We start from the raw sequence: 10,890 nt of genomic DNA on the forward strand, positions 1-10,890 counted from the left end.
CCGTCAACATACAACCAGAATATAACTGTTTAAAGAGAAAGTGCAAGAAAATTATAAAACATTTTAAGACAAATTGCTGAAACCAAGTTTGATAACATCTCACTTTCTCCTCCCTCGAAAACGAAGTTTGGGTTTTTTTCATTCCTTGCAAAACCATGGTTTTTCTTAGGAAAATTTCCTCATTTCAATTCCAGTAAATCAGCCCGATGTGTAAGCCAATGAGAGCAGACAAAACATTTTCCCCACTTCCTCCCTTTGCGCAAGCTTGGCAGCGTCGATCATTGTTGCCGACGTATCAATTTGGCCTTGCATTATTGGCCATACAGGCCAAGGGGGCCCAAATACCAGTTTATAAACAATATGTTAAAACATTTCAGAAGGAAGACTATCACTGCAGTTAAATTCCTGAAAAACTTTCAAAGAAAGACCTTGACTTGATCTTGCTAAAAGTCAACTGCATTGTTGTTAGCCCCTTGTGTCAACTTTAAATGTTGCCTTGCTTAACACTTTAGTATGTTGAAGATGCAACATGTGGAGAATGTCAACCAACCTGTGGTGGTGGAAAAGCACGTTGGTGCAGATCCCACCCAGTAACAATTAAAAAAAAAAAAAAAAAAAAAAAAAAAAAAGTCGATCAGGAAATGTGAACAGCAGTTTGAAATTGCCCATTCGTTTTGTCACACGAGAAGGGTTTACCAGCGGAAGCTTTCCCACGATATATGATACAAGGTGTCGGACTTTACAGCCTTTGTGTTGTAGATACTGTCGGTAAAAGGTAGAACAAAGAAAACACCACGCAATCCAAAGCATCAGGAAAGTTCATAAAAGAACAAAGATTTGAAAAGTTTTAATCTGCACTGTTACTCATTTATGAGTCAAGTATTGATAACTAGTGTGGATGAAAAAAAAAGGTTTTTTTGAAGAATGATGATTTTAATGAAATATACATTGTAGTTTGGATTTTCACAAAGTTAAATATACTCTGATCAAGATAGCTTTAAACAAAACAAAACAAAAAAAAAAGTCCCATGTGAGCAGTTGTCAGAATTATACACAGCTAATAATAGGAATTAAAAACTTGATGAAAAATAAAAAAAGAACCATGTCCTGCACCTCTCCCACGCATGGCCTTCGGGTAAACTATGCACGGTTTTGTCAAATGGCAAAAAAAAAAAAAAAGGGAGAACTTTAAACGTAAAGATAAACTTCTTGAAAAATTAATATCATAATTTAATCCTTTTTCGATTCTTAATTCTTTATGGCTTTGACATTTGTCTGTCATTTTAGACTTGCTTTTTGAGTCAAGATGTTTAGCGAGTTCATATTCAAAGGAAAATGTCAAAGAAAACAGAACCTGTTATTCTGTCATCATAGGTACTCGTAAAATAAAAAGTTGCATTACAAATGCCAAGTTTCAATTTTATTCAAAAAATGAACAATTGTTTTGCCTTTGTTCTTTCTCCAAGATATATGTACAGGGTAATTGCCATTTGCTTTGTACCCTCACAGCACCACTATGGACAGACATTCAGCTTCATTCAACTGTAGCACAGAAATTATTGCCAAGGGAGTCGTTTGAAACTAAAGTCCTTACACAAGAATATAACGAGAAAAAGAGATGCATTCAATTTGATTGCCATAGTGAAAATACAGAGCTGATAATTATTTCGTACACATCGGTAGGTAATCTTTGCGTTTCGTGATGTGCTGGATATCTGTTTGGCTGAAAAGCTCGTTTATCAGAGACTTAAAAGTTTACGTGCCCCCAAAGCAGCCAGAAAGGTCATCGCTCCAAAACCAGCAACAGCACACATGCTATTTCGCAGGAGAGTTTCTGGCGTTGCCTTCTTGTAGATGTGGACAAAACCTCCCTGTGGGAAATACACACAAAAGGCCCACGGCTTCAGTAAACTCCCGGCATTGTATAACACCACTACCCTCACCAATATGGCGAATTTGCCGACATGCATACTGAGTTTTGATGACACGTATCGAGGTCAGGTTTCCTGGCTCGGTGGTAAAAACGTGGCATTCAATGGAGGTAGAGTCGAGATGTCTGTTATTGAATCATCCTTTGTGACAGAAGCTTGATCAATAAAACTGGCACACACACGAGAGTCGTTATACAATATTTAACCTAGATACTGTATTAACCTGCTGCCCACAAAAAAAAAAAGGTATTGGCCATTTGCATATTACCTATGCAAAAAAAAACAATGTTTGACCATGACCCAAATTCCAAACCCTGCCTCCACATTACACACATCCTTTAAACTTAAACCCCACCCACGCATCCACACCCACTACAAAACCAGAAAAATATGTACACTTCTCCTTTAAACATCATGAAGCAGATATGTAGAACACGTACAAAATGCAAATCTAAGAAGAAACGAAAATAAATGGAAACTCAATGCACCAATTAAATGGAATGTAAGGAAATGACTCGATGGAAAATTGTAGAACATGCAAATGGAAAAAACAAAGCTGTCACCTGATTCTATAGCAACAAACCCAGGCCATTAGGCAACAAATATTATATAAACCAGATTTTAAATTTGCAAAAGTAAAAACAAAGTATCACAAATTTTGGTATATATATATATATACATACAATGTAACCCTAACCACAGGAGATATATAGGGTGGCTTGCAAAATGGTGGTGGCTTTCTCATCTTTTCAGCTTGTTGAGCAATGACTGAGCCCGTATAATCACACGGTACAGTATAAATCGAAGGAATAAAAAACCACCTTTCGAGGCCATTTTTCCCCGCAAGGCGGGGGTTGGCCTTTTTCGGGCACCGTGGTTGTTGTTGCTTGTTGTTGTTGTTGTTGTTGGTCCCCTTTTTGAAGCAATGTTTTACGGCCGGATGCCCTTCCTGCCGCCAACCCTGTTTGTCGCCTTTTACGACAAACAGGGAATTACCAGTGAACTGGTACTCAATTAGCCGACCTCGGAAGGATGACAGGCTGAGTCAACCCCCCTGGCGTTAATTCAGCGATCGACCGGGATTCGAACCCAGTATCCTAGGATCCTAAGCTGGCACCCTAGCCGCTAGCCAACACCAGGCTATAAATCGAAGGAATGCGGTGGAAAAACGGCTCAAGCAAAAACATGGCAACTGTCATCTAATCACTGAAGCCGATTCGGCCTGGCGGAGGTATGCGCTCCATTGAGTGCAGTTCTAGCTTAACTTGCAATTCTGAGATCCAAGGTCCAAAAGCATTGCACGATGCCGAATTGTCCAACGTTTATTCATAACATTATTTGTGGGGCAAAGGAAATTGGGAGACAGGTGTTTTGCATTGGTGTTAGCCCTTTTGGTGCAAAAAGGACTTTTACCTCGTTTGTGGAATAAGAGCCAAGTTGTGGGCACACAGTGGTTCCTGCATGCTGTTGCACCTCTCCATAACTATTACAAGTTGTACCCTACTTGCTCCATAAAAAAGGAAAACTTTTGAGGATCACATTGATCGTTTTTCGCAATTTTTCAGACCGGAACTGTTACCAGACAGGGACGACAGGGTCCGGTAGTCAGGCGTATCTGGAGAGGTCACAAAAAGTACGGGAGCTACGGGTCCCGCAGCAGAACAAAGGACAAACAAGGCACCAGCTGCTCTTAGGGCCACCGTCATTCGCAAGTCTTCACAAACCGCATCTACTAGACACAGTTTTACACCACCAGTTTAGGACTTACAGAAATGTAAATAAACAAACATTGGATTAAAAACAAACGAGCTCTGACATCCATTTTGTGACTTCAATCACACCACAGAACATATATAATTCAGGTGTCAAGATGCTGACAACTATCCACCTGCTCCTTCAGGGTCTTGAGCAACGCTTAAACATCAAAAGGTCCCACAAACTACGTCCCCTTTACCTTGGAGAAATGTTCCAACAATTTACTGGTAATGGCCACATTCATTCCTGAGTCATCTGATGAGCATCTTCAACCCCCCCACCTATACCGCCCCCTCTTCATACCTACCCAAATCAACCAACGCTACCACCCCCACAACCCCCTACGCCTACCACAACACCAACCTGACCTCAACACTACCCTGTACCTGATACCACCACCACAACCAACTACCCCTACCCCACAACCAACTACCCCTATCCCCCCTCCCCCCCACAACCAACTACCCCTATCCCCCCTCCCCCACCACCCCACAACCAACTACCCCTACCCCACAACCATCTACCCCTACCTCACCTCCCCCACCATCCCACAACCAACTACCCCTACCCCTACCCCATCACCAACTACCCCTCCCCCCACCATCCCACAACCAACTACCCCATACAACTCCCCCATCACCCCACAACCAACTACCCCTCCCCCCTCCCCCACCACCTCACAAACAGCTACCCCACAACCAACTCAGCCTATCCCTCCCCCACCACCCCACAACCAACTACCCCTCTCCCCCACCCCCTCACAATCATCTACCCCACAACCAATTCAGCCTACCCCTCCCACACCACCGCACAACCAATTACCCCTACCCCCCTCCCCCACAACCAGCTACCCCTACCTCACCTTCCCCCCACAACCATATACCCCTACCACCCCACAGCCAACTACCCCTACCCCCCTCCCCCACCACAACCATCTACCCCTACGCCTCCCCCCACCACCAACTGCACCTACCCCTCCCCCCACCACCAACTACACCTACCCCTCCCCCCACCACAACCAACTACCCCTCCCACCACCACAACCAACTACCCCTCCCACCACAACTACCCCTCCCCCCCACAACCAACTACGCCTACCCCCTTCGCCCACCACTCCACAACCATCTACAGCTACCTCCCCCCCCCCCCCCCCCACAACCAACTACCCCTACCACCCCACAACCATCTACCTCTACCTCCCCCCCCACAACCATCTACCCCTACCTCCCCTCCCCCACCACCCCACAACCAACTACCCCTACCCCAAAACCAACTACCGCTTCCCCCTCTCCCCCACCACCACCTACCCCCTCTCCCACCACAACCATCTACCCAACCCCTACCTCCCAACAACTACCCCTACCCCACAACCAACTCAGCCTACCCCCTCCCCACCATCGCACAACCAACTACCCCTATCCCCTTCCCCCCACAACGATCTACCCCTACCTCCCCTCCCCCACAACCTACCTACTACCCCTACCCCCCTACCTCCCCTCCCCCCAACCCCCGATCACCATGTAACACACGCGCCCAAATCGAGATAATTTTTCCCCGTTCAACGCGCCACAAGACCCCGTCGGACCGTACAGAGAGAACATCCGGATCCACGGACGCGACTCGCATTCACCGAAACACTCACCCAGCCACCTTGTTGTCGTATCCATCCATCGTGCAGGACGATGAACTCGGCTACCTCTTGGGCCATGACGTCGATTTCCTCCTCCACCGGACCTTGCTCGTTCAGGTCCCGAGAGAAAACAGCACAGAAGACGATGAGGGCGACAATACGACCCCAGTTCACTTCCCGATCGGAGAACATCGCCTCTGCGACCTTGCGAAGCCTTTGGGCCGCGAACCTTCCGTTGTCCGCACTCTGCTGCTCCTTCAGCCGCCGCACCATACCCTTGAAGGCCTTCTCGTGTTTGGACAAGAGCTCGTCACCGATCTGGCAGAGAATGTCGGCCTCGGGAGTGCGGAGCCGCTGCTTCTCGGGGAAAACGTGGTGCATCACGTAGGCCTTGGTCACCGAGAAGGTCGCGAAAGAAAGGAACTGTGCTCCACGTCATGATCTTGCGAAGACTCGTCGTCCGTGGAGTGAGACCTGGACATGGTACGCGAAGTGTTCTCTCCCAGTTCAGAACCATAATGGTCACCTTGCTGGCGGACGAGGTAATCCTCGCTGCGATGGATTTTCGCCGGAGTCACAGCGCAAGGGAGCCCAAAGTTAATTGCTTGTTCCATAATTCCTGTTTCTAACATGAGTTATAAAATGGCTTTGCTGACAAAAAAAAGCAAAGAAGGGCGAGGCGAGCGGTTAAAATGGAGGGGTGGGCGTGGCGATAGCGAGTGGGCGTGGCGATAGCGAGCGTCACATTCAGAATGGTTGCTTCCTTTGGGAACTATGTACGCCACGCCCCAATCAAGCACGTAGATACATCTATTTTATTGGGGGCAGGCCACTAAAACAAACTTCCTGCGAGTGACTCAAAGGAGCACAAAGAACTTGGACGCAGGGGAAGGTCATTTGGACCATCAAGCCTGAGTACACCTACACCATCTTAATTCAATCCAAGTTTATCAACTTAAATTCACTGACGTGGGATGTGAACAGTGGGACAAGCATAGACATCATGGCATATGTATACACTATAATTATATAGATATATACATACATATACATGCTTGTAAAATACTAGTAAAATACTATATACAGTATATATATATATATATATATATATATATATATATATATATATATATATATATATATATATATATATATATATATATATATATATATATATATATATATATATATATCTATATTATAATAGCCGTAGATGATTCTGTCTGTCTGTCTGTCTATCTATCTGTTGGGTGTCTGTCCGGGGTGTGGCTTACTCGGTTTGCAGAGTAGCTCCACCCATAGCTCCACCCATTCTGGGAGTGGCTATAAACAAATATCCACCATTTTATTAACTCGCATAGCTTTGAGTCCTGTTTTGTAGGCCCGTGGTGTCTTGCTCTCCCCCAGTTTTATTTCAAATCAAATTCGATAAATCATTTCATTTTTCACAGTCGCTAACATAGTTTTAGACTCGGTTGAAAAAAAACGGGAAGAAAATCCGATGAAAGTTGCCGTTTATAGAACGAAATGAATTCTCAAAGGCCTGTAACTTCAAGGCCATTGAGTCTCTCTCACGCCTTTATCTCCAATCTAACTCACCATATGATTTCATTTTTATCGATGGTTTTACTTTTAGACTCGGTGTCAGCAATAATTGAGAACAATCCACACACGCGGGAAAATGCAGAGATATATTTTTTTAAATCGCGTCATGGTGTATCATACACCGCCCAACATGACACCGCCGGCAATGTGTCGATATATATTAAAAATTCGCTTTTGCTTTTCCGTTATGATATATTACTATTTCGTTTGATGATAGTCGTCACAAAAACGTCAACAATGATGCCGACATATATTTCTTCGTTTTTATTTCATTCAACATATTAGCCGGAAGTAAAATATGTTTCAGGAAATTACCGAGAGATATTTCTTCGTTTTTTTTATTAGTTATGTGCGCATACACTTTAAATAGGTTTATTTGAAATCTTTAATTTTCCACAAACATTCCACACACGCGGGAAAATGCAGAGATATATTTTTTAAAATCGCGTCATGGTGTATCATACACCGCCCAACATGACACCGACGGCAATGTGTCGATATCTATTTTAAATTCGATATATCATTTCATTTTTCACAGTCGCTAACATAGTTTTAGACTCGGTTGAAAAAAAACGAGAAGAAAATCCGATGAAAGTTGCCGTTTATAGAACGAAATGAATTCTCAAATGCCTGTAACTTCAAGGCCATTGAGTCTCTCTCACGCCTTTATCTCCAATCTAACTCACCATATGATTTCATTTTTATCGATGGTTTTAGAGTCGGTGTCAGCAATAATTGAGAACATTCCACACACGCGGGAAAATGCAGATATATTTTTTAAAATCGCGTCATGGTGTATCATACACCGCCTAACATGACACCGACGGCAACGTGTCGATACATATTAAAAATTCGATATATCATTTCATTTTTCACAGTCGCTAACATAGTTTTCGACTCGGTTGAAAAAAAACGGGAAGGAAATCCAATGAAAGTTGCCGTTTATAGAACGAAATGAATTCTCAAACGCCTGTAACTTCAACTTCAAGGCCATTGAGTCTCTCTCACGCCTTTATCTCCAATCTAACTCACCATATGATTTCATTTTTATCGATGGTTTTGGACTCGGTGTCAGCAATAATTGAGAACATTCCACACACGCGGGAAAATGCAGAGATATATTTTTAAAAATCGCGTCATGGTGTATCATACACCGCCCAACATGACACCGACGGCAACGTGTCGATATATACTAAAAATTCGCTTTTGCTTTTCCGTTATGATATATTACTTTTTCGTTTGATGACAGTCGTCACAAAAACGTCAACAATGATGCCGACATATATTTCTTCGTTTTTATTTAATTCAACATTATTAGCCGGAAGTAAAATATGTTTCAGGAAATTACCGAGAGATATTTCTTCGTTTTTTAAAATTAGTTATGTGCGAATACACTTTAAATAGGTTTATTTGAAATCTTTAATTTTCCACAATATAATTTACTTGCCATTTATCATTTGATGATTACGAGACAAATTCCTCTTGAGGATCGTGACAATTCATGCGCTGCGTGGAAACTTCTATTTCCAAAATGAATGAGACGATCGATGAAGAACGCAGACTTGAACAGGATGCAGCAAGAAAACGAATGAGACGGGCGAACGAGTCCATCGACGAACGTCAATGCAAACTTGCGGGGTCACCCGTGGGAATCCCACGGGCATGGATGTGTGTGACATTTCGACATATTGAGTTAGATGCTGCACATTCATTTTTACAAAATGGTTACTGGCAAGTCATCAGATCCAGAAATGGTGTAAAAACCACCGTTTAGAGGCCATTTTTCCCCGCAAAGCGGGGGTTGGCCTTTTCGGGGACCGTGGTAGTTGTTGTTTTTTTGTCCCCTTTTTGAAGCAATGTTTTACGGCCGGATGCCCTTCCTGACGCCAACCCTTTTTGCCGCCTTCAACGACAAACAGGGAATTACCAGTGAACTGGTACTCAATTAGCCGACCTCGGAAGGATGACAGGCTGAGTCAACCCCCCTGGCATTAATTCGGCGATCGACCGAGATTCGAACCCAGGATCCTAAGCCGGCACCCTAGCCGCTAGCCCAACACCAGAAATGGTGTCATGAACACAATTTATTTACGCACAAGCACAAAAGCAAGACGGGCCGATTTCCGATTCCGACGGGACGGCCGACGGGCGAGACGGGCCGATTTCCGATTCCGACGGGCCGATTTGGAGCAAGAAAAAGAACGAGACGGGAGAAAAAGGAGAGAAACGAGACGGGGAAAGCCGATTGGAGAGGCGAGTGAGGCACGATTGGAGAGGAGTGTGAGGCGCGATTGGAGAGGAGTGTGAGGCACGATTGGAGAGGAGTGTGAGGCGTGATTGGAGAGGAGTGTGAGGCACGATTGGAGAGGAGTGGAGGGGAGTGTGAGGCACGATTGGAGAGGAGTGTGAGGCACGATTGGAGAGGAGTGTGAGGCGCGATTGGAGAGGAGTGTGAGGCGCGATTGGAGAGGAGTGTGAGGCGCGATTGGAGAGGCGTGTGAAGGATTGCAGAGGAGAGGAGTGTGAGGGATTGGAGAGGTGAGGGATTGGAAAGGAGAGGGATGTGAGGGTTTGGAGAGGAGAGGAGTGCTAGGTGGAGAGAGGAGAGTGTCAGGTGGAGACAGGAGAGTGTCAGGTGGAGACAGGAGAGTGTCAGGTGGAGAGGAGTGAGGGGTCACATATTATGTGAAATAACTAAATTCACACCATTTCTGGATCTGATGACTTGCCAGTAACCATTTTGTAAAAATGAATGTGCAGCATATAACTCAATATGTCGAAATGTCACACACATCCATGCCCGTGGGATTCCCACGGGTGACCCCGCTAGTATATATATATATATATATATATATATATATATATATATAAATATATATATATATATATATATATATATGCCAATATATATATATATATATATATATATATATATATATATATATATATATATATATACATATATATATATATATATATATATGCCAATATATATATATATATATATATATATGCCCCGCTAGTATATATATATATATATATATATATATATATATATATATAAATATATATATATATATATATATATATGCCAATATATATATATATATATATATATATATATATATATATATATATATATATATATATATATATATATATATATATATATATATATACATATATATATATATATATATATATATATGCCAATATATATATATATGCTAGTAAAAAGTGCATCAAAAATAACAGCTTCAATAACAATAACAGCAGCATATAACTCAATATGTCGAAATGTCACACACATCCATGCCCGTGGGATTCCCACGGGTGACCCCGCTAGTATATATATATATATATATATATATATATATATATATATATATAAATATATATATATATATATATATATATATGCCAATATATATATATATATATATATATATATATATATATATATATATATATATATATATATATATATACATATATATATATATATATATATATGCCAATATATATATATATATATATATATGCCCCGCTAGTATATATATATATATATATATATATATATATATATATATAAATATATATATATATATATATATATATGCCAATATATATATATATATATATATATATATATATATATATATATATATATATATATATATATATATATATATATATATATATACATATATATATATATATATATATATATATATACATATATATATATCTATATTATAATAGCCGTAGATGATTCTGTCTGTCTGTCTGTCTATCTATCTGTTGGGTGTCTGTCCGGGGTGTGGCTTACTCGGTTTGCAGAGTAGCTCCACCCATAGCTCCACCCATTCTGGGAGTGGCTATAAACAAATATCCACCATTTTATTAACTCGCATAGCTTTGAGTCCTGTTTTGTAGGCCCGTGGTGTCTTGCTCTCCCCCAGTTTTATT

At 41.7% G+C, this 10,890-nt stretch overlaps 1 protein-coding gene across 1 annotated transcript; it reads right to left on the reverse strand.

Moving 5' to 3' along the window:
* Positions 1-1,407: 1,407 nt before the first annotated feature.
* On the reverse strand, positions 1,408-6,106 carry LOC137429711 (induced myeloid leukemia cell differentiation protein Mcl-1 homolog). The gene is made up of 2 exons (XM_068119885.2): positions 5,329-6,106; positions 1,408-1,871 (listed from the first exon to the last, which is right to left on the reverse strand). The coding sequence occupies exons 1-2, from the start codon at positions 5,695-5,697 to the stop codon at positions 1,740-1,742; spliced, it is 501 nt and encodes a 166-aa protein (XP_067975986.2). The 5' UTR covers positions 5,698-6,106; the 3' UTR covers positions 1,408-1,739.
* Positions 6,107-10,890: the final 4,784 nt, after the last annotated feature.

Source organism: Myxine glutinosa, unplaced genomic scaffold (assembly GCF_964187855.1).
Source record: "Myxine glutinosa unplaced genomic scaffold, kmMyxGlut1.1 SCAFFOLD_1020, whole genome shotgun sequence".
Taxonomy (NCBI): Eukaryota; Metazoa; Chordata; class Myxini; order Myxiniformes; family Myxinidae; genus Myxine; species Myxine glutinosa.

What these genes read in the sequence shown, in the direction of transcription:
- LOC137429711 (XM_068119885.2), bottom strand. Translation starts at nt 5,697, where the DNA reads ATGCACCACGTTTTCCCCGAGAAGCAGCGGCTCCGCACTCCCGAGGCC. An exon ending in TACGACAACAAGGTGGCTGG is followed by an intron (nt 1,872 to 5,328) that starts GTGAGTGTTTCG and finishes TATTTCCCACAG; the next exon opens with GGAGGTTTTGTCCACATCTA.